The following is a 24,975-nucleotide window of genomic DNA, read 5'->3' as shown; positions in this document are numbered from 1 at the left end:
CCGGACCAGGGATTGAACGCGTGTCCCTTGCATTGGCAGGCGGATTCCTAACCACTGCGCCACCAGTGAAGTCCCATAAACAGTCGTTTTAATTTTTAATTTCTTAACATGGTGAATTACATTGACTGATTTTCAAATGTTAAGCTAACCTTGCACTCCCAGGATAAATCCCACTTCATCATAGAAAATATTATTCTTTTTGCATTTTGTTGGATTCGGTGTGCTAATTTTTTTTAAACATTTATGCATCTATGTACATGAAGAATATTGGTCTGTAGTTTACTTGTAATGTCTTTTTTTGATTCTGGCATCAGGGTAATTCTGGCCTCAGCGAATGAGTTGGAAATTCTCTATCCTTATGATTTGTAGATGAGTTATATAGAATTAATATTATTTATTTCTTAAATAGTAGAAGAATTCACCAGTGAAGCCAAGTGTGCCTGGTGTTTTCTTTGTGGGAAGGTTTGAAACTACAAATTCAAACTCTTTTATGGAAATAGAGCTATTCAGCAGTGATCATTTTGTAATGTATAGGTATAGAGCTATTCAGTGGTGATCATTTTGTAATGTATAGAAATATCAAATCACTGTGTTGTGCATGTGGAACTAACATAGTGTTGTAGGTCAACTATATTTCAAAAACAAACAAATCATGTAGATTATTGACTGTATATGAAATCATGTATGTTATGTATGAAAATTGTTGAGAGTAAATCCTAAAAGTTCTCATCACAAGGAAAAAAATTTTTCTTTTATTTATATATCTCTATGAGATGATGGATGTTCATTATATTTATTGTGGTCATCATTTCATGATGTATGTAAGTCAAATTATTATGCTCTATACTTTAAACTTATACAGTGTTGTATTTCAATTATATCTCAATAAAACTGGAAGAAAAAAGAGAAATAGAGCAATTCATGTTACCTATTTCTTCTTGAAACTTGGTAATCTGTGCTGTTCAAGGAATTTGTCTGTTTCATCTAAGTTGTCAAATTCACTGGCATAAAGTTGTTCATAACATCTCCTTATTTTCCTTTAATATCTGTATAATCAGTAGTGATGCCCCTTTCTCATTCCTGAGATTGGTCATTTATGTCTTCTCTCTTTTATCCTGATTTGTCTGGCTAGAGGGTCACCAGTTTAATTGATCTTCCCAAAGAACTGGGTTTTGGTTATGTTGTTTTTCTGTTTTCTATTTCGACTTTGATTTTTTTTTTAATAGAAGTTATCTTTTTTTTAAAAAAATTTATTTATTTGGTGGCACCGGATCTTTGTATCTTTGTTGTGGCAGGCAGGCTCCTTAGTTGCAGCTCTCAGGCTCCTTGGTTGCAGCTCACCAGCTCCTTAGTTGTGGCACACACGGGGGATCTGCTTCCCTGACCAGGGATAGAACCCAGGCCCCCGGCATTGTGAGCGCAGAATCTTATCCACTGCGCCACCAGGGAAGTCCCTCCACTTTGATTTTTATTATTTCTTTTCTTCTGCTTACTTTGAATTTACTTTGCTCTTCTTTTCCTAGTTTCTTAAGGTTGACTTTGAGGTCACTGATTTTAGACCTTTCTTCTTTTCTAATATACAAGTTGAGTGTTAAATAGTTCTTCCAAATATTGCTTTAGTAGCATCCCATAAATTTTTATATTCAGTTTCAAAACACTTTCACTTTAAACAATTTCTAATTTCCCCACGATCTCTACATTATTTAGAACTGTGTTATGCAGTTTCCAAATATTTGGGGATAGTCCAAAAATCTTTCTGTTATTTATTTCTTATTGGATTGCATTGTGCCCAGAGACCATAATTTGTATAACTTGAATCTTTTAAAATTTATTGAGACTTGTGTTGTGGCCCATAATAAGTTCTATCTTGGTAAATGTTCTGTGAGCACCTGAAAAGAATATGCGTTTTGCTGTTGTAGAGTGGAATGTTCCATAAATATCAACAGGTTATGTTGGTTGATGGTGCTGTTCAAATCTTCTCTATCTTTACTGACTTTTCATCTACTTGTTCAATTAATTATTGGAAGAAGGATATTGAAATATTTATCTGTTATTGTGGATTTGTCTATTTCTCTTTGCAGTTCTATCAGTTTTTTCTTCCTGTATTTTTAAGTTTAGATATTAGTTGTATAAATGTTTTCAATTGTTATATTCTCTTAATGACCATTATGAAATGAACCTCTTTATCCTTAGTAACATTTTATGCTCTGAAATCTACTTTGTCTGACATTAATATACCTATCCCAGCTTTCTTTTGATGAGTGTTAGAATTGTGTTTTAGTTAGTTTGGGCTGCTGTAACAAACTACCATAGACGGGGTGGTTTATAAACAGAAAGAAATTTATTTCTCACAGTTCTGGAGGCTGGAAGACCCAAACCAGAATGCCAGGATAGTGAGGTTCTGGTGAGACCACTCTTCTGGGTTGCAGACTCCCATCTTCTCCTTGTATCCTTACATGATAGAAAGATGGTGAGAGAGTTCTCTGTGGTCCCTTTACAAGGGCACTAATTCCATACATGAAGGCTCCACTGTCATGACCTAAGTTCCTCCTAAAGATCTCACCTCCTGATGCCATCACACTGGGGGGGTTAGGATTTCAAAATATGAATTTTGAGGGGGACATAAACATTCAATCCAGTGCATATGGTTCATCTTTTCTCATCCTTTTACTTTTAACTTATTTGTGTCTTTATATTTAAAAAGGATTGCTTTTAAACAGTATATAGTTAGGTCTTGCTTTTTTAATCCAGCCTGATGAACCCTGCCTTTTAATTGGAATGCTTAGACCATTTACATTTTTTTAAAAAATATTTATTTATTTAGGCTATGCTGGGTCTTAGTTGTGGCATGTGGACTTAGTTGCTGCATGCATGCAGGATCTACTTCCCCGACCAGGGATCGAATCCGGGCCCCCTGCATTGAGAGCCCCAGAATCTTACCCACTGGACCACCAGGGAAGTCCCTAGACCATTTACATTTAATAAGATGATTGATATGGCTGGATTTTAACTTATCATCTTGCTAATTGTCTTCTATTTGTCTCATCTATTCTTTGTCCTTGCCTTCTTTTTATGCCTTCTTTTTAATTAATTGAGTATTTTTTTGTTTCCCTTGCTGGCTTGTAAGAGTGAGAGCCTCTCTGGTAAGTGATGACTGAGCAGAGTTCTGAAGGAAGTGAAGGAGTGAGCCCATTGGCTGTTTCAAGGAAAAACTTTACAAGCAGAGAGAAAAGCAGGTGCAGAGTCCTGAAGCAAGAGCTTATTTGACATGTTGGAATAATAGCAAGGTGGGTTGGGTACCTGGATTGGAGTAGAGAGGTAGGAAGGAACATGGCAAGAAGACTGCAGAGGGAGATTGAGAGTTGATAGGTGGGGTATGAGATCATCTCAGGCCTTGCAGACCTTTAATAAATTTTTTGGAGGAAGAGTTTTCTCGGAGTGTTTATTGAACTCTGACTGCTCCAGGCAAAAGCCTTTACTGTCATTCCCATCTCCAAATTAAACAAAACCTTCTTTGGATCATTATTGTAATCTGCATAAGGGAACTTCAGGAATAATCTGTTCACACCTATTTTCCCATTTTATATTGTTCTGCAAAAATCTAGCACAGATCATTGCTCATTTTCTATTTTCTTCCTCCAAAATATAACTTTTCCAATGTGTCCTTTGGAATTCATGGTCACTCATCAGGAAAATCCCCTTTTAGCCTCACCCTCTTTTCTGAATGTTCCTGGAACAGACTGAAAGGGGGCTGCCTTGGGGACACTGATTCCCTTGCTGTTCTCTCAAATGTAGGCTAGTTTCTTCCCTGTAATCCTCATACCATGGGGCTGGAGGGTAGATGTTATCCTGGCCCTTCACTACTGCCTCCAAATTATTGTCCTTCATTTCCCTTGAACTAATATCTTTGATGAGTATACCATCAGGCTAGGAATGTGTATTTTTCTAGCTTTGATCAATGAGACCCAGTGAAACTTCAAGTCCTTTACCCCTTTCTTAAGGCATGTTTTTGTATATTGACACATCTGTTTGAGGAAGTTTTCCCTATTGTTTGTAATCTAAAAGCTGTTGTTTTAAAATCTGATATACAGAGTATATCATTAGGGTCATACTCCAAATAAGGGGTGTGTCTACACTTAGAGTGGGTTAGGAGATAATAATAATAATGGCAACTGCAAACACTGGGCAAATTACCCATTCTCCTTCTGGCTCAGTTTCTTTATCTTGTTAACTAGAAGTTGTCTCCTTTCACCTACTCAAAGACAGAAGTCCAATAATTATCTTCTGCATCTCTTGAATTACCTGTTTTTTTGCTCTCTATTGAATGGTTTCCATTGGCTTGTGGTTATTACTATTATTTTTTTATCATCTTACGAAGCCTTCTCTTGACATTACTTTCATCTGTTTGCTACCATCCATTTCCTTACTGTTCTTTACAGCAAAATCCCACCAATCATGCTGTTTCTCCCATCACTGCTCTAGAACTACCCTTACTTACAAGGTCACCAATTTCCTTCATGTTACTAAAACCAATGGTGAATTCTCAGTCTTTATTTTACTAGATTTCTTATTTCACAGGACCCCATACTCCTTTGGTTTTCCTCCTCTTGCTGGTACTCCTTTCTGTCTCCTTGGCTGTATCTCCTTCTCCTCCCAACATCCTAATATTGTATAGTCAAGGGCTCCCTCCTAATTCCTATTCTTGTCTCATTATATTACACTTACCCCCTTACGATCTCAGGTAGCCTCATGGCTCTAAAAACCATCTATATATTGCTAATTTCCAAAATTTTATTTTAGTAAAGATAAGAGTAGTTTCAGTTTGGGTCTCCCTCCCAAACTTCTGACTCCTGTATATAACTGCCTACTCAACATCTCACTTCAATATCGAATACAGTGCCGCCTTAAGTGTGGTCCATCCACAAATCATTTGTCATCAGTCTGCAACAAACTAAGTATAAAAATGAGAGAAAGAGTTTAACAACATTCATAGCAATTTGATGCCAGCAGTGGTCTTATCTCATTGCACAGGGTGTAGACCATTTCAGATGCTATCAAATTTGCTTGATAAGTTGCATGTGGTGTGAGGTGAGTTCCAATCATGTGCAGTAGGAACAAACATTGATCTCCAATGAATTGGAAATGAAGTAAACTTGTCCTTCATCTAAGACAGTTTGAGAAGTACTGGTCTAGTAGACATCTCAAATTCAACACATCTACTAAAAAAAGTAACGGTATTTAAAGAACACTTAATTTATATTTTTACATGCATAAGTCTTTAAATAATATAAATAAATTTAAAAAACTGTCATGCAGACAACCTTGAATCTACTCTATTTACACATACATACATACACATATACTTACATACAAGTAATACATGAATGAAAACTCACTGTAAACACTTTAAACAATGTGAAAGTCCACAGAGTTGAAAGGTTCTACCTCTAATTATCCCTGCTGACTTCCCCTTTCTGATTCTAATGACTGTTCCAGAGTTAACGTTTCTTCCCAGTTTAATACGTGCACTTTTGTATAGAAATTAGTAGACACAATTTTAGTTTTGCTTTTTTTTTTTTTAATAAATGAGGTTGCACTCATAATGCATTATTCTGTGACCTGATTTTTTTCCCACTAATATACTTGGAGACCTTTTCTGGTCAGTTCATATAGATTTGCCCCATAATAATCATAATATGCAACACTTCTAAAAATCATCCCCCTGTTGTTGAACAGTCTAGTTGGTTCTAAATACTGCTACAATGAATGTGCACTTCTTGATCTGCACCTTGTGCGTCTCTACGATATGTCTGTAGGATCTATTCCTAGAATACAAGAGCTGAGTCAAGGGTATATACATTTCAAAAGTTGATACTCTCAGGCTGTCTTCAAAAACTCCATACCCTTTAAATTCCAATCAACAATGCATGAGTGTGACCATTTCAACACTGGATTTTTACCAAACCTCTTAATTTTTGCCAACCTCGTGAGTGAAAATTACATCCTTTTCTGTTGTTTGAGCAAGAATTTCAGTGTTTTTGTTAGTTATCCCATCACTTGCCTGTTGATATACTTTCCATATTTTTCCCTTTTTGTCTGCTCAGTTGATCTGTAAAGTGATACACATACAACCAAGTGCTGTGGATTTTTAATCATTTGCCTGATAGATATTGTAAATATTTTTCCCCTCTCTGCTGTCTTTGTTAATAATGTTTCAATTTATTCTTAAGAAGTAAATAATATCCTAACTTTAAGTTTTATGAGTAAGAAATCCCTTCAGACTCACATTGATCTGGATACATCAAGAAGCTCTGACCATTTTGGTTTATAAAATAGTGAGTCCTCTCCCCTCTCCTGATGAGATGTCTTGCTGATAGTTAATAATTACTATGCATTGAGATGAATGTGGTTTCATTTATTTATTTCAGGAAAGATAAGAAGCCTTGTCACAATTAACTCTATGTTGCCTTTTGAATTCATTAAAGGCAAAAATCTGTTAATAAGTGCTCTTTTACATTCTTCCAATGGAAAATTAAACACCCAGGGATAATTAAATGGCCTTTTTTACCATCTAATTCTATCCTGCAAATTTGAAAGCAAAATTTCAAATCCTTATAGAAATAGATATTAAGGGTTAGAACAAAGACAGCTAATACTGTTTAAAGTGTGAAAAATTACTAGTTCGCTTCTCCCTTAATCTGATCTTCTTAGTATTAAGTGAATATATGAGATATAGTGAGTTATACTGCACTGATTTCAAACTGCCTGTCTTCAAATTCTTGCTATGCTATGTGCCACCTACATAATTTTGAGCAAGTTTTCTGATGATTTTAAGTCCCACGTTTCCATTTTTAAAATAGTGAAACAATAGTTGTGAAGAAAAAAATGACAGAAAATATCTAAACCACCTAGCATATGATAAATCCTTAATAAATACAGATTAGCTATTATTATTATCATCATCATTAACTGGGGTAAATAATATTTATCTTATATCTGTAAGTACTGCTATCCTCTTTTAAGTCAAATCTGGATATCATATCACTGGCATATTTGCCAGCAGAGGATTAAAAAAATTATTATGACAATGAAAATTAAAAATATACTATCATGTAGGTCTTCATTTTGAATTTTTATGGTAAAATTATAGCAAAACAGGATTCATGCTAAAGCTTTAGTACCACAAACGACTTCTGAAACATAATATACTGTCTTTGTTAGCTCGTGGAGCATCAGGTTGTCAACAAAAAAAATTAGTCGATAAAAGAAAGAAATGGATACATCAACTATACTACAGTAAAAAAATTAAATAGGGCTTCCCTGGTGGCGCAGTGGTTGAGAGTCTGCCTGCTAATGCAGGGGACACGGGTTCGAGCCCTGGTCTGGGAAGATCCCACATGCCGCGGAGCGGCTGGGCCCGTGAGCCACAGCTGCTGAGCCTGCGCGTCTGGAGCCTGTGCCCCGCAACGGGAGGGGCCGCGATAGTGAAAGGCCCGCGCACCGCGATGAAGAGCGGTCCCCGCACCGCGATGAAGAGTGGCCCCCGCTTGCCGCAACTGGAGAAAGCCCTCGCACGAACCGAAGACCCAACACAGCCAAAAATAAATAAATAAATAAATAAAGTAGGGAAAAAAAAAAAATTATAAAAAAAAAAAAAATTAAATAAAAAAGAATTTAGAAAATCTCCAAAGATAAAGAAAGAAAGAAAGAAAGAAAGAAATGGAAAATTTTATTCGAGCCAAATTGAAAATTATAACCCAGGAACAGCCTTTCGGAAAGCTTCGAGGACTGTTCTGCCTATGAGGTCAAAGCACAGCTATACAAGTTTTTGAGACAGAGGGTTGTACATTAAATGATGTATTACTGACAGTTACATAATCCAGATCTACAAGTACAAAGTGAGCGGCCCCAAGATTAAGAAGGAAGATTATCTCCTAAAGAATTGTGACCCTTGATGAGATTAAGAAGGAACTTACCTCCTAAGGAGGTCCGGGGAATGCAGATGCTCATTCCGCCCCAAAGGGACGAAGGAAGCCAAGAAAAATTTTTTGTTTAAAATTTTCCCCTCTTGCCATAAAATATGAATTTTACTTCACCAGGTATTATAGTATTACCATTTAAAATATATATTTTAGTAGCCATTAAGGTTTCCAGTTCCAATATGTACTGTTTTAAGCAAAAATAAACTTTTAAAAATTGTATTTGTGTGTGTGTAACATTAGTTGAGTACTTACTATAGTCCAGAAACGTGTGGCCCTACACTGCCTAGGGGTATTTTTTTTTTTTTCCTTGTTTTTGTCTTTTGTTTTCTCCCCTGCTTAACAAAATCAAACTGCTTGGGAGAGTAGGGATGAGATGGAAGAGGGTAAGGTAACGAGTTTGCTGAGATAAGCGCTATAAAGTTTTAAAATCCCCAAATTTTCACCGCGTTTCCACCATAAATAGCAATGTAAACATTTAGGCATAACTTCCTCTAAGAAATTTTCCTTTCATCTCCCAAATCCACGTGGAGAAGGGAGACAATGAGGATGCTTTGGACAGCTTGCCCAGACTTGCCCTCAACCTGGGAAATCTGAGTCCCGGGGCTGGAAAATCTGAAATGTAAAAGTGAAACGTGCTGGGATTGCGGGGGTAGGAGGGAAGAAACAGAATCCCATGGGACCCGGCTTTGGTCCAGGAGCGCATTCCCCCACCCTCCCCTCCGCGCCGGCCGCTGGGCTGGGAAGCTCCTCCTCCCCGTTTCCTTCCTCCGCCTCAAGCTCGGTGGCCGTGGCGGGCGAAGGGCAGAACGCTGCGGTATTTTGTCCCACGCGGCGACCCCTCCTCCAGCCGGCGCTGCGGCCGCAGCGGCTGCGAGGGGGGCAGCGGAGAGCTGACGGCAGGCCGCGGCTGGGCGGCCTGGAGGCCACGAGAGGTGGAGGCCCGGCCGCTTTCCCGCGCCGCGGGAGCGGAGGGGAAGAGGCGGACGCCCGCCAGCCCCGCCCGGTCGCCGAGAACGTGGGGGAGGCTCCGCGTGCCGCCCGCCCCCCGGCGCCCGCAGCCCTGCTGGCCCTGCAGCCGCCGCCGCCGCCGCCGCCGCCGCTGCCGCCGCCGCTGCCTCCGCCTCGGGCTCCCGCCGCTGGCTCGACGGCCCCGGCCGGGGAGGGAGGGCGGCGAGTGCCGCCGGAGCCGCCGGACATGTCGGGAGGGCACTGCGGCAGCTTCGCCGCGGCGGCGGCCGGCAGCGGCGAGATCGTGCAGCTGAACGTGGGGGGGACCAGGTGAGTCGGGGAGAAGGGGCTCGGGGTGGGGGATAGCGGGCGGGCGACCTCCGGGGGAGGCCGGGCCCCGGTGGGGCGGGATAGCGGGCGAGCATGGGTGCCGAGTCGGCGGGGAGCGCAGGGCCCTCCGGGCGGGAGCAGGTCCGCGGATCTCGAGGGGCAGGCGGCCTTGGGAATCACCGAGACCAGGGTTCATCTGGCCGCGCTGCCGCTTTCCTAGAATATCGGCTACGTCCCTCCCCCTTTCTAGGGGATCAGGCCGAGAGGAACATTCTATAGCCTTCCTTACCTAAGCCTGGCGCGTACTTGAGGGATTTATTTTGTGGAAGCCGGGCCTTGTGGTTTGACTGTTGCAGGTGCACCTGCCTCCCTTTCTCTTTGGTCAACAAGGTAAATCGATTTGCTCGGGCGATAATGCCTCATTAAGGGCTGTTTGAAATCTCCGAGAATTTCGGTGGAGGGAGTGCCGTAGATGCGCGGTACGTTGTTATTTATTTTCAGAGCTCTGAAGGATCTGTTCAACTTGTAGGGCAGCGAGTCCAGAAACTGCAGTTTGAAGTTGGTTCTGGGAAGCTTTGGGTAGTGGCACCCTGTGGCGCCTTCCTAGTAAACAGACCGAAAGCTCTTCTCTGATCTCTCTCTGGCCTTCCACTCCCTTACTATATCTTTTAATAAGCTTGTTGGGTGGGAAAGAATCATTCTTCTGTGGATTTGCTATGGTTTATGAGTCACTCTTCTCGGAAATGGGAGTTTGCCAGCTGTTTCAAGGAAGGGGTGGTTGAGTTTTAGGCTAGGTGGGAGATAAACGATGAAGCGCCCTAGGAGGTAGTGTATTTTGCTATGCTCGACACCTAGGACTTTTTAACTAGTATTTTTAAAAATGCAGAACGGCAGCACTGTGAACCATAGTGATAAAAATGTATAGCATTTGAATAGTTTTCTAAGTGTGCTGAAGAATTCAATACAGGAATCAGTAATGCTTTCTCTGTTCACTCTTTTTTTCTCTCTCACCCCCCCAAGCAAAACTGTTTATTAGTTTAAGAATTTACAACGTTATTGCTGCTATATAGATTCCGGTTTTATGGAGGGGAAGATTGGTGTCTCCTAATGCAAGACATGGATATTTTACTAAAATCACGTGAAAATTTTGCCGCTTTGGTAACTTATGGATGCCAAAATGGAATACCCTGCAAGAGCTGGCCTTCAGAAGAGTAACATTATCGTCATTTAAAATCCCTGCCCTAGTTTCTAATTTCCTTGAAGTTGAGTAATTGCCACTGGGAGAACCACCTGTGGCATAGAGTTGACCTCAGCTGTGAAGTGATAGAGTGAAACTCAGGAGAGTTTCTTACGAGCAGAGAAGCACATGGTATAGGTAGGGTCTAATAAAAAAAAATGACCAATTTTTATCATTTATTTAACACTTCATGGATGATTCAGAAAGTAGAGAAGATGAGATTTCATTTAGAATTGTTAATATTATTATTTACCAGAAAAGCCCTAATGAAGTGAAAGAACACCAGTGTAGCTCCATTTGTGATTGATTCTGTTATGAATGAGTATGATTTGAGGCCTCAGGAGAGAAGTCTGGGACCAGCCAGTGGGAGACTAGCTCAGCAACCTTAGGCAAATTATTTTTTAGTGCTTAGTTTCCTAAAATGTGTAATGACAATAACAGTACCAACCTTCCAGGATTGATAAAAAAATTTGAAGCAATAAATGGGAAATACAAGGGTTAGTGGCATTATCTATCAGTAGTAACTTTGCAGAATAAATAATTTTAACTAGATTGTTTCCAAGTAAATTTAGTAGGAGGCAAGTGGCATGGAGTATAAATGTGGATATGTTTTGCCAAGGCCAGATTGCACGTGATCTTTTTCTTGGCACACTGTAGATATGAGATAAAAACATAGAAAAGGCTTTTCATATATATATATTTCAGAGAATTATGCTTGTCATATGTAATTTTAAATGTTGTAGTTTTCATGAAGTCATATTTGGAACCAGTTTTAGAGCTCTGGGATTTACCCCCCTATCTTCCACTTGTTTGGAGAAAAAAAAAAATTGGTGGGGATGAGAGTCTAATCCCTTTGCCCAGAAATTCCAGATTACTAAACCCACCCTGAACTGCTGATTTTAATTGAAATTGCTAATATGACTTTAAGCAGACCTGGGTAATTTTCTAAGTAACACAAAATTTGAGTTATTTGGCAGACAATTTGCTGAATAAGCAGTGAACGTGGAATGTCACAAGTTAGAAGTGATCCTTATTTGGAATTAATTTGATTGCCTCCAAAACACAGTGACTCATTTTTGCAGTGGATCCTTAGATATTTCAGTTTACCATTTACTGGGTTTGCTTCTATTGATTTGACCAAGTCAGTTTCCTCTAACTAGTTGTAATCTACTTCTTATTATTTTTTTTCTTAAGATTCTGGTAAGAAATATGCTTGGGAAAATTTGCCATATTTTCTTGAATAAACTGGCTCCTTTCTTGGTCTGATTAATGGGCACAGGAGCTACTTTAAAACAGTCATGTAATGCTAGAAAATGAATGTGGAGGGAAAGTAAAGGTCTGTTGGGCTCTCTTCTGTGTGAGGACACGTGGTGATGGGGCAGCGAGTCAGAGATACATAGTGCAGTGTGATGAATCTTAAAATGAAATTGTTCAGACATCAAGTGCTGGACTGGATGAGCCCTATGTCGAATTCTTTGTCATGCCAGTTTACATCAGTTACTGATTGTTTTGCCTCGGTCTGTTACACGAGGCTTTGGTAAAGTTCCCCTCAAATTGGTGGTAATAAGCAGACTTGATCAAATGGCGGTTAACCTCAAAACAGTGTTTACTGAGTGATTTTTGAATAAGTGAATGCAACGGTTGTGAATAGCCCAAGATTATAAAGGAAATGTTAAATGCATTATGTGCAGTGGGATTAATATGAGCTCAGGAAGATAGTATAGGATAGTATATTTGGAAAAGCCATTAAAGAGAAGGTAGAACCTGGAAGGTATCAAGAAAGATGGATGGGGCTTCCCTGGTGGCACAGTAGTTAAGAATCCGCCTGGCAGTGCAGGGGACACGAGTTTGAGCCCTAGTCCGGGAAGATCCCACGTGCCGCGAAGCAGCTAAGCCCGTGCGCCACAACTACTGAGCGTGCGCTCTGGAGCCTGCGAGCCACAACTACTGAGCCCGTGCGCCACAACTACTGAGCGTGCGCTCTGGAGCCTGCGAGCCACAACTACTGAGCCTGCGTGCCACAGCTACTGAGCACGCGCGTCTAGAGCCCGTGCTCCGCAACAAGAGAAGCCACCGAAATGAGAAGCGCAGCAACGAAGATCCAACGCAGCCAAAAATAAAATAATAAATAAATAAATAAATTTATTTTTAAAAAAAGATGGGTGGAACTTGGATAATTGAACATGAGGTTGATGCAGCTGGGATGGAGATTCTGAAGTGGTGTAAGCATGGATCGTTTGGGGATATTAAGAAGTACTGTCTTATTAGAGGGGAAAACAGTTTGTGTTGGAGAGATGAAACGTGACCTGAAGATAGTATGTCATGTTGAGAATTTTAGACTTGGTGTGGTGGGCTAATCATTGATTCTTCAGTAGATTGGCATGCTAGAAAGTTTTAGGAAGCTATATTATATGCAAGCAAATTAATTATTTGATTTTGTTGAGAGCTCTTGGAATAATCTTAACTCTGAATTGAAAGTAGCAAAATTTAAAGATATTAAAAGTAATGAGTATAACTGATACAGCTATAGCTATGCAGCAACTTGTAAATCATTAGCCAGCGTATTAAAGCAAGTTAACTAACGTGGAAATTTCAAATCATGTCCTCTCTTATAATACCAGATACTTTTTAATTGCAGGTTTAGTACCTCAAGACAGACACTTATGTGGATTCCAGATTCTTTTTTTTCCAGGTATTTCATATAATTCTTTAGTACCTTTTTTTAAATACAGTTGATTATTTATTAAAACAATAAAAAATAAATATTTTTATGTATCGAATAAATAAACTTAACTCTTAAAATAGAATTTTTAAATTGTTATTTTACCTTGGAGATAGGATGATTCATTTGTATTGGTCTTTGATGTTTGAAAGAATTAAAGCATTGTATTCATACTCAGATTTTAAAAACTAACTCTGTCTTAAATGTTAATGACTTCTAGTTTGCTGAGTGGAAGAATTTCAACACTTCGAGATGAAACTGGTGCTGTGAGTATAACAATGTTGATGTATGTTTCTAAATTAGATAAAAAAATGCTTGTAATGTTTGATCCTTATACTCTAAGAAGACAGGGAAACTACTCTTTTAATAACTACTAAATGAAAGTATATGTACTTAAAGATTTTTATTTCTTGTCATGAATAGTGTTTCTGTAATTATAGAAGAGAACTTGAAACTGGGAATACTGCATATAGCAATTTAAATAATCATGATTAGAGAGATTGTAGGATCTAAGCTTACATTGTCAAGAGAGGAAATATTTCTTTTAATCAGTAATTGAAACTTGAACAGTAAATAGATGAATGTAAATACTACAATATTTCAATATTATAATGGTAAGATGTTGCAAATTAGTAAAGTTCTACAATTTTTTATTTTGGAGAATAATCTTATGAACTTGTGCAGCAATGGTGGAGTGAGGGAAGTAAAGAACTATTAAATTTCAGTTAAAAAAAATTGGTTTATAAATTTAAAAAGCAGTTGTAATATGAACAATAGCATGTAAAGTAAATGCCTAGTGCTCACAAAAGCAAATAAGACTTTCATTTGGGAGGCAACAAAGTGACCAGAGGTGTTTATTTGCTGTGATGAGATTTGCAGATGGAATAAAGCAGCACAAGCAGATAGGTCCATGTGAGATTATAAAAAGGACATCAGTAATTAGACCTCTAACAAATCTGTGGTGTTTTCTTCAACTTCTGTTTGATTCTAATAAAAACAAAAGCAAGAATTTATGAAGCCAGAAGAACCTCATTCATTGTATATAGTAACTGATTATAATATAAGAAGGTTTATTATTTGCTACCATTCTGCTGTGTAAGTGACTTACATAAGCTTTAAAAGGTGTTCAATTTTATGGTTAGAGCTTTTGTAATTGGTTCAGAATAGTGTTGGCATACATTGCTGTAAAAAGTTATCAATGATGTATTTCATATTTTTTAAGCACTTTATTTTCCCCATATGTATTCAGTGGTGCTGTGTTTGTTATTTAAAAAAATTTTGTTGTTGTTGTCCCCTCCCCTTCACCCCACACCCAGCCCTTGAGGAAATTGAGATAGTGGCATGTAAAACTGTTAGTGTTTTCCAGTTTGGACAGCAGTGTGCAGTTTACTTTTCTTGATTGCCTGGTGTGTATTATAAAAGTACATTGTTGTTTTAATTACTTATGAATCACAAATTATGTAAATCACAATCACTGTCACCAATAATTAGTGATCAGATGATGTAAGAAAGTATTATTCATGCATAATGTTTTCAAAGTATTTATTGAATTCTAGAATATTTCAGATAAAAATTTTCCCTTTGGTGTCCCTTTCACCAAAGATATCAATTAAATAGAAATGAGAAAGTGGACTTATTTGATACCATTTTTCCTGCACCTTAAAATATAATCAATCTAACAACAGCTTTTCAGGTGGAGAAAAGACACCACTACTACCACATAAATGCACACGGTTATAACTACATTTAAATTTTAGAAACTGAGTGGAATTAAAATTTAATAAGAGTGGAATCAAGGAAATATAGTATTTAAATAATTCAGTATTTGTTCCCTAAGTTAGTGTTACAGATATTAAAGTTAGAAGTTTAATTTATAATTTGAAAGTAAAATTTGTAATTCTTTATTTACAGATATTTATTGATAGAGATCCAGCAGCGTTTGCACCCATTTTAAATTTTCTTAGGACAAAAGAACTAGACTTAAGGTAAGAAATGTATCTTTTTAAAGTAAATTTTTATTCAAAGGTATGGTTTTGGGTATATTTTATGAAGAAAAGTTTTTTTCCCTGCCCCAAGATTATTTTTCTTTAAAAGTTTCCTCAGAATTAAACTGTCATAGATACAGGCCACCATCATCCCTTTCTCTGGATTACTCTAATAGCTTCCTTACCAATTTCCCTGTCTTCATTCTTACATCCCTTCAATTCATTTTTCACACTGTAGCCAAAATTAACTTCTGAAAATATAAATCTAATCTGGTTATTCCTCTGCTTAAAACTCTTACGTGTTACTGGATTAATGGCTAAGGATCTTGGACTTCCTGTTGTTTCTTAAGGCTCTCTCTAATCTAGCTCCTGCTTGATTTTTGTTGCTCCAACACTTTCAACCCTTTCTGCTCTCAGCTTGAATCTGATCACTTCAGTGATCTCTGCTGTGTCCGCCTGATACAGGTGTTCAGAGTTTCCTGCACTGCCACTACCCCAGTAGTCTATCTTCCATTAGACTTTAAATTCTAAAAGGACAAGTTGTTTACTGTATACCTGTAGGTACGAGCATTGTGCTTGACGCATAGCGATACATTTTTTTTTTGGTGGGTAAATAATGACCATTTAAACTATTTCTTTAACTTTGCCATAGTCTACAATCTACAATGGAAGCTACAATCTAATTTGTATTTTATTGTTCTTGTATTTCATATATTCCTAATGAACTTTCACTTAAGGACCTATTAATACTTTTTTAGATACAGCTTTTAGAATTCTAATTGTTTCTTTAAGCTGCTTCTTTATAATATTATATAATTTTTGGCTTATATTCACTAGAATATACACTTCTTGAAAGCAAAGATTTTTTTGTTTGGTTTGTTCCCTGCTGTATTCCCAGTGTTGTTAAAACGGCATGTATAGTAGCTGCTCAGTAGGTATTTATTGAATGAATAAAAGGGTTTGTTGGGGCTTTTTGTTTGTCTGTCTCCTGGCCTGGGGTGGAAGTGGGAAGTATATTACTAACTACTTACTTCTGGGGTAAAATTATTTTTAGCATTTGATTAAAGCCTAAATTTACTTCTAGTCAGTGTCCTTGTGACTAATCCACGACTAAATCACCCATGAAAGGCAGAAATATAATAGTTTAAGTATTCGTATTCACTGCTTTTCTTTCAACTTGCTTCTTTATTTCATTTAGGGAAGCCTACCAAACTTAATTTCTCTGAGTAGTATCTTCTAAAAGAAGGTGGGAAGGAATTGAAAAAAGAATACTATGTTCTACTTCTGTTTTTTGCATAAAATTCTTGTATTGCCCTTATCACCCTGTATTATCATTATCATATTTGTCTGTCTTCCCCAGACAAATAATTAGCCAGTGCTACTGTACTGTTAACACAAGTAGTTTTGAAATAGAATAAGAAAGTTTTAACTGTTCTTATTAAACTAGTTACAATCAATTTCACAAATAAAAGCAATTTAATATCACAATTACATGTGTTCATTAGGCCTACGGAATGTTTTTTGTCTGTTGTTTTTTAAGACTTCTTTTTTTAATAGCAGTTTTAGGTTTACAACAAAATTGAGAGGGAGGTACAGAGATTTCCCATGTGCCCCCTGCCTTCATTATCAACCTCCTCCACTGTTAACATCATTTCCCAGGATGATACTTTTTTTTTTTTTTTAACAATTGATGTGAACCTACATTAACATCATAATCACCCAAAGTCCATAGTTTACCTTTGGTTCACTTGGTGGTGTACATTTTATGAGTTAGCACAAATGTATAATGACATGTGTGCATCTTTATAATACTGTACAAAGTATTATTTCCATAATTTAGCCTTTTCCAGAATGTTATAGTTGGAATCACACAGTATGTAGCCTTTTTTTTTTTTTTAATTTATTTATTTTATTTATTTTTGGCTGCATTGGGTCTTCATTGCTGCGCACAGGCTTTCTCTAATCGCGGCGAGCGGGGGCCACTCTTCGCTGTGGTGAGCGGGCTTCTCACTGTGGTGGCTTCTCTTGTTGCGGAGCACAGGCTCCAGGCATGCAGGCTTCAGTAGCTGTGGCTCACGGGCTCTAGAGCGCAGGCTCAGTACCTGTGGTGCACAGGCTCAGTTGCTCCGCGGCATGTGGGACCCTCCCAGGCCAGGGCTCGAACCCGTGTCCCCTGCATTGGCAGGCAGACTCCTAACCACTGCTCCACCAGGGAAGCCCTGTAGCCTTTTCTGATTGGCTTCTTTCACTTAATATTATGCAGTTAAGTTTCCTCTATGTCTATTCATGTTATTTCTTTTTAATGCTGATAATATTTCATTATCTGAATATACCAGTTTATTTTTCCACTCACCTACTAAAGAGGACATTTTGGTTGCTTCCAAGTTTTGGCTGTTAGGAATAAAGCTGCTATAAACCATCCATGTGCAGGTTTTCGTGTGGTCGTAAGTTTTCAACTCCTTTGGGTAAATACCAAGGAGTGCAGTTGCTGGATCGTATGGTAAGAGTTTTATAGGAACCTCAGACTGTCTTTCAGAGTGGCTGTAGCATTTTGCTTTCCCACCAGCAATGTATGACAGTTCTTATTGCTTCACATCCTTGCCAGCATTTGGTGTTAGGATTCTGGATTTTGGCCATGTTAATTAATGTGTAGTAGTAACTCATTGTTTTAATTTGCATTTGCTTAATGACATATGATGTGGAGCATCTTTTTGTAGGCTTATTTGCTACCTCTGTATCTTCCTTGGTTAAGGTCTTTGGCCCATTTTTTAATTGAATTTGTTTCCTTATTGTTGAGTTTTAAGAGTTCTTTGTATATTTTGGATAACAGTCCCTTACCAAATTTGTCTTTTGCAAATATTTTCTCTCATTCTGTGGCTTGTCTTATTTCCTTGACATTGTCTTTCGTAGAGCAGAAGTTTTTAATTTTAATGAAATCTAGCTTATTCTTATTCCTCTCATGGATTATGTCTTTTGGTTGTATCTAAAAAGGTATCACCATACCCACTGTCATTGAGGTTTTCTCCTAAATGTTATCTTCTTTGAATTTTTTAGTTTTGCATTTTACCTTTAGGTCTGTGATCCATTTTGAGTTAATTTTTGTCAAGAGTGTAAGGTCTGTGTCTAGACTAATTTCTCTCTCTTTTTTTTTTGCATGCAGATGTCCAGTTGTTTCAGCACTATTTGTTACTCCATTGTTTTGCCTTTGCTCCTTTGTCATAGATCAGTTGACTATGTGTATGGGATCTATTTCTGGGCTTTCTGTTCTATTGCATTGATCTGTTGTTGATTCTTTTTACCAGTACTACGCTATCTTGATTTTTCTAGCTTTATAATAAAGCTTGAAGTTGGGTAGTGGTAGTGCTCCAACTTTGTTCTTCTCCTTCAATATTGTGTTGGCTGTTATGGATCTTTTGCCTTTCCATGTAAACTTTATAATCAATTTGTTGATATCCATAAAGTAACTTGCTAGACTTTTGATTAGGATTACATTGAATCTGATCAAATTGGGAAGAACTAGTGTCTTAACTATACTACGTCTTCCAATCCATGAACTAGGAATATCTCTCAATTTTTTCCAGTTCTTTGATTTCAGTCATCAGAGTTTTGTAGTTTTCTTCATATAGATTTTGTATATATTTTGTTAGATTTATACCTAAGTATTTCTTTTTGGGGGATATTAATGTAAATGGTATTGTGTTTTTAATTTCAAGTTTCTCTTGTTCACTGTTGGTATATTGAAAAGCAGTCGACTTTTGTACATTAACCTTGTATTCTGCAACCTTGCTATAATTGCTTATTAGTTCCAGGAGTTTTTTGTCCATTCCTTTGGATTTTCTATATAGACAATCATGTCATCTGTGATCATCAGTTTTATATATTTCTTCCCAATCTGTATGCCTTTTCTTTTCTTTTCTTGACTTGTGTAAATAAGGATTTCCAGTATGAAGTTGAAAAGGAGTGGTGAGAGGGAATATCCTTGTCTTGTAACCAGGTGTTAGTGGGAAGTTTCAAATTTCTTACCATTAAATACGATGTTAGCTATAGGATTTTTTTAAAATAGTCTTATCAAGTTGAGAAAGTTCCCCTCTATTCCTAGTTTACTGAGAGTTTTTATTATGAATGGGTGTTGGATTTTGTCACATGCTTTTTTTGCACCTATTGATATGATCATGTGAGTCTGTTGATGTGATAGATTACATTAATTGACTTTAGAATATTGAACCAGCCTTGCATACCTGAGATAAAACCCGCTTGGTTGTAGTGTATATTTCTTTTTAGACATTGTTGGATTCAGTTTGCTAATATTTTGTTGAGAATTTTTGCATCTGTGATCATGAGAGATATTGGTCTGTAGTTTTCTTGTAATGTCTTTGTCTGGTTTTGGTATTAAGGTAGTGAGGGCCTTATAAAATGAGTTAGGAAGTGTTCTCTCTGCTTCTTTTTCTGAAAGAGAGTGTAGAGAATTGGTATAATTTCTTCCTTCAGTGTTTGGTGGCATTCACCAGTGAATCCTGGGCATGGTACTTTCTGTTTTGGAAGGTTATTATTGATTCAGTTTCTTTAATACATGTAGACCGATTGAGATAGTGTTTCTTGTGTGAGTTCTGGCAGATTGTGTGTTTCAAGGAATTGTCCATTTCACCTAGGTTATCAAGTTTGTAGGCATAGAGTTGTTCATAGTATTCCTTTATTCTTTTAATTTTCATGGAATTTGTAGTGATGTCCCCTCTCTTTTCTGCCCAGGCAATATTTTTAAAGTAAGGACAGATTATAACTGAAACCTAAAATGAATCATTTTAAACTCTTAAGCTTCTATTTTTTTTTTTACTTCTTATTTTCATATTACTTTATTGTAACATCTTTATCTGGGTAAGATAGCCCCTTCTTAAGGCTGATCTTTGTTTTCCTCTGCCTCTGTTTTGCTTTTGTTTTTGGTTTCTGTTGAGAAGAGTCATTTATCTGAATTTATTTGTTCAATAAATATGGATTGCATAACTGTTACTTACAAGCACTGTGGTAGGCACTGCATGAGGCATACAAACATGGATCAGAGGAGAACATGTTTGCAGGGAGCTTATAGGATAATTGGGGAGGTTAAAATATGTATAGAAATTATGGTTAAAAGCAACTAATACCATAGGAATGATTTCCACTCTTGTTTGCCTTATTAGATACTTACTGATAATTACTTGTATTAACCCTATAAAGCCCTAATCTCTCATTTAGTCATCCATTTCATCCATATATAAATGGTTTTTTAGTAAGAAAATGTTCTTGGTGGTGTGCAGTCTTTTTATCTATACTTCTTTGAATAATTAAGGATCTTAGGAAAAAAGTAAGTTTTAAAGCCCTATGACTTTGTTGATTAAGAACATTAAGAACCTAGTACTTTTTCTTCCTGCTTCAGATGATAATCCGAGTTGCCAGTGTTAGAGGATTTACATCATTCATTGGTTTCTTTGTAGGGGAGTGAGTATTAATGTTCTCAGGCATGAAGCAGAATTTTATGGAATCACTCCATTAGGTATGTATTCTAGTATTTTATATTTATGATTTGACCCTTTGAGCACTAAACTTGCCCAAATGAAATGTGTTTTATATCAGGTCCTAATTTTTGATGGACTAGTCAGTGCTTGCTTTTAGTGGATTTTCATAGTAAAAAGGAGTTGTCAGCTGATTTAACTTAAACATTTTCCTTTTCTTTCCTTATCCTCTTTAACTAGAGAAAATAAAAATGGAGTACTATTTTTGTGTTTGCATGTACTCTTGACAAGTTTGCTTTGAAATGTTTTTAGTAAGAAGGCTTCTCTTATGTGAAGAACTGGAGCGTTCATCTTGTGGCAGTGTCCTTTTTCATGGTTACTTGCCTCCACCAGGTACTTCTGCTTTATTTATTTAGTTCTTTTTTTTAAGTCTTTTTATCATTAAGTAAGTACAGATGTGTGAGTAGGAAAATCTGTTTCTTGATTATTGAGTTTCATTTGTAAATATACTAGAAAAAGTGAGAACTTTAATATTAACAGAAGTTAAGTCATACTGTATATTAGGGTAGGGATTTGCCAAACTTTTTCTGTAAAGGGCCAGATGGGTTTGTGAGCTAAAAGATCTCTGTGGCAACTCTTCAGCTCTGCCATAAACGCTACAGAAATGCATGGGTGAGACTGTGTCTAATAACAGCTTTATTTATGTAAACAGCCATCAGGCTGGACTTGGCCATGGCCAGATTTGCTGACTCCTCTGTTTGAGAACTGGTTGTTGATCTCCTTTGTGGAACCCCAGGAGCTTTTCAGAGACTTAGCAGTGTACAGGGCAGAGGAGTGTGAGGTGCATGTCATCTCTGCCCCTCTTCAGTGAGTTAGAAGAGTTCGGTCTTTACCTGTGTTGTGGCAGGCTTTTGAACAAGATTTCATTTTGAAAAAGGCTCTCCTGCCAAATAAGAGATGTTTGAAAGTATCGGGCAATTCAGCTCTAGAGCGGTTTAAATTAGTAAATAGTACCTAACACATAGTAACTGTTCCATAAATGTGAAGAGTAGTGACAAAATGAATGAGTTAGTGATTGATTGATTTGGTAACCTAGAGCTAGGTAAATACAGAGTATAATATGATAAATCTTAGTCTTACTTTTTATATATATAACATGATAAGTATCAGAAATTTGTTGAATGAATTTTATTTTTTAAAAATTTCATCTTGTTTTCTATGGTAGTTAATTATTTGCAGTAAATTGGTGTATTGGAAGATAAATTTTGGCTATAATGAAATTCACATTTGTTTGTTTCTTAGCCATAATGTGAAATTTTAAATTTTTGGTAGGTGAACTTAGAAGTAAAGTTATCTTTTTCTTTCCTTTTGTAGGTATTCCTAGTCGTAAAATAAACAACACTACTAGATCCTCTGCTGATTCTAGAAATGGACTAAATTTTACAGAAGGTGAAGCTCGAGAAAATGGTACACAGCCTGTTCTCTCTGGAACTGGAGAAGAGACTGTTAGGCTAGGTAAGCAAAGAGTACATAAATTAAAAAAAGTACATATGTTTTTAGTTCTAGATGATATTGAGTAATTATTTTTAAAGATGTGATTTTTGCTTTATCTCTTTTTAATCTAGATCTACCATTTATATCTTGAAGAATCTCACTTAACATAATTTTTATTTAAAAAGTTCATGATCTTCTGTTAGCTGTAAATCTTTAGAACAGAGATTGGCAGACTTTTTCTGGAAAGGGCCAGACAGTGAACATGTTGGCCTTCATGAGCCGAAGGGTCTCTGTTGGAACCGCTCAACTTTCATTGTGGCACGAAAGCAGCGATGACGATGTATGAACAGATGTGATTGGCTGTGTTCCAACAAAGCTTTCTTTAACAAAAGAGGTAGAGGACGGGAATTGGCCTGTTAGTCATAGTTTTGCCAACCCCTTCTTTAGAACGTAAAAGATTTCTTTTGCTAATATCAACAGGATTTCCTGTGGATCCACGAAAGGTACTAATAGTAGCTGGCCATCACAACTGGATTGTAGCTGCATATGCCCATTTTGCTGTGTGTTACAGGTATTGTATAATTAATAATGGTTTGCTTTTTATTTTGGGGGGTATTTTTTAATATTGTGATTTTATTTTTATAGATTTAAGAGCTACTTATTTTAGTCATCAAATGTTTTTCCTTCACATTTTGCCCACTTCTGTATCTCCTGATTAGATTTAGTTTGCTTTTATTCTCACAACTAATTTGGTAAATATTACTGATAGCCTCAGTATGTCTTAAATATTGCATATACAGTATGAACTGTGGTATAACTGAGATATCTTGAAGTTACGTCTTCTTGCTTAGTATATCCAGCTTCTGAATCATTTAACTGTTGTATTAAATGATGAGGCAAGATTGTTAATTTGAGCCCTGTGTTTTTTGTCTATAATGATTGAGTCTTTTGTACTCTATAGTAGGGGAGAATAGGACCTTACATTGGTCATGACTGCCATACGGTTGGGAGCGAGGTAGTGAAGCAGGACAGTTGTAGGCAGAAGTGACGTAGTTTAACATCTGTAATGTGTGAGCTTTACACAGAGGTAGTTCGGTTTTACTAATTCTTGCATCCTCAGAAACTAACAGGGAACAAGGAAAAGTGTACACCAGTGATTTCTCTTTTTTAATTGGAGAAAAGGTAGGATTATTAGTTCAAAATCACTGTATGCAATGAGAAATGTTGATGACAGGGAATGGTGCAGAAGAACAAAAATGGTTGGGATGTACTAACTTAGACTATGATCCTATTGAATTTAATTGCCCAAATATCAAAAAACATATAAATATTTTGTCACTATTGAATTTAGTTAAGAAAAAGTAGCCACAATAGATTAAAAATATTTAAAATGTCTTCTAAAGTTTACAGATATATTTAAAGGATCCCAGATGTATTAAATAAAAGAAAAAAACCCCTCAGTTTATGAGAGATTTGCCATATGTGTTAAAAGAAAAAAAAAAAGACCTCTTATATCAGTAATCTGCACTTTATATTTTCATTGCAGTAGAGATTTGGTGTACACTTTTCATTTTGAGAGCATTCTGTTGATATGTATTTTTAATATTATTTATTGAGTAGTATGAAAAATATTTTTTGGATGATTTCTTTCAGGGATGATTTTATATGAAGCAAGACTGATTTGAAAAAGGGAATTTTTTTTTTAAGAGTGTTGTTTTGAACTTACCAGCTTATGGATCTAAATTGAGAAATGGTTTTAGATTTTGCTTTGTTTGTTTGTTTAAATATTATATACATTTTTTTGATAGGGGATTCCAAAGGAGTTGTGTAACGATTATACCAAGTTATCCAGGTGTAACAGTATAATTTATGTTACTGCACAGCAGTGCTAAAGATTGTGACTTGCCAGACAGGTACACATGGTATTGCACAAAATTTCACTCATTGAGTGGCTAATACAAGAAAGATGATGCTGTTACATTTTGCATTCTTTGTTTTTGCTTTTGACCATGACTTTGCTTTCACTGAGTGTTGATGATTTCAGAGCAATATGCCCATGAAAAGTGACAAAGGGAAAGAATTAAGGACATATTAGATTTTCTCATGTACAGTTAAATCATTCAACACAATGCCAATAAAAAGATTTCAGAAGAAAGGAAAATATTCAAATTATTTTAAGAGAGTAATCATTTTAATAAATTGTTTTTCCACAGCTTTTTGTATCAATAAATTTAAAACGTTAAAAAAGGAAAGAGTAGCACAGTGAAATATTTTTCACCTATATTCATTAATTTTCTACCTTGTTAGGTTTTACTTCTATATTTCTTTTTTCTTGCTCAGTTTACAACCTGTTACTTGTATTAATGAAGAGTATTTGTGTAGATTGTTTCCCTTTTAGAGCTTATATTACACTTTAGATCTTTAATCCACGTGGAATTTACTTTTTGTATATGGTGTTAGATTTAGGAATCTTTTATTTTCTTCCAAGTGGGTGGCTAATTATGTTCTGATTATTACATAAATCATCCTTTCTCATTGAATATGAAAGCCCCCTTTATCTTGCTTTATATTTATTTTTATATACTTGGATCTAATTTTAGACTCTTTTTTTTTTTTTTCCATTGATGGACATTTAGGTTGTTTCCCTGTCTTGGTTATTGTAAACAATGCTGCTATGAACACGGGAGTGCAGATATCTTTTCAAACTAGTGTTTTCATTTCCTTTGAATATATTCCCAGAACTGGAATTGCTGGATCATAGGGTAGATCTATACTTAATATTTTTGAGGAA

General features: G+C 36.7%; 1 protein-coding gene across 2 annotated transcripts in view; it reads left to right on the top strand.

Annotated features, from left to right (window-relative positions):
- The first annotated feature begins 8,740 nt into the window (after positions 1-8,740).
- The window catches only part of KCTD3 (potassium channel tetramerization domain containing 3), a 62,124-nt gene continuing 45,889 nt past the window's right edge, over positions 8,741-24,975 (top strand). The window contains exons 1-8 of one of the 2 annotated variants that reach the window (XM_057545734.1): positions 8,741-9,260; positions 13,136-13,189; positions 13,440-13,485; positions 15,131-15,204; positions 20,673-20,731; positions 21,003-21,083; positions 22,065-22,205; positions 22,665-22,755. In XM_057545734.1, coding sequence (XP_057401717.1) covers positions 9,178-9,260; positions 13,136-13,189; positions 13,440-13,485; positions 15,131-15,204; positions 20,673-20,731; positions 21,003-21,083; positions 22,065-22,205; positions 22,665-22,755 — 629 coding nt within the window. In that variant the 5' untranslated portion in view covers positions 8,741-9,177. The remainder of the gene's footprint in view (positions 9,261-13,135; positions 13,190-13,439; positions 13,486-15,130; positions 15,205-20,672; positions 20,732-21,002; positions 21,084-22,064; positions 22,206-22,664; positions 22,756-24,975) is intronic. The other variant, XM_057545725.1, reaches the window with a different exon arrangement.

The sequence above is a fragment of the Balaenoptera acutorostrata genome, chromosome 1 (genome assembly GCF_949987535.1).
Source record: "Balaenoptera acutorostrata chromosome 1, mBalAcu1.1, whole genome shotgun sequence".
Taxonomy (NCBI): domain Eukaryota; kingdom Metazoa; phylum Chordata; class Mammalia; order Artiodactyla; family Balaenopteridae; genus Balaenoptera; species Balaenoptera acutorostrata.
This window is presented reverse-complemented; position numbering and strand designations above follow the sequence as displayed.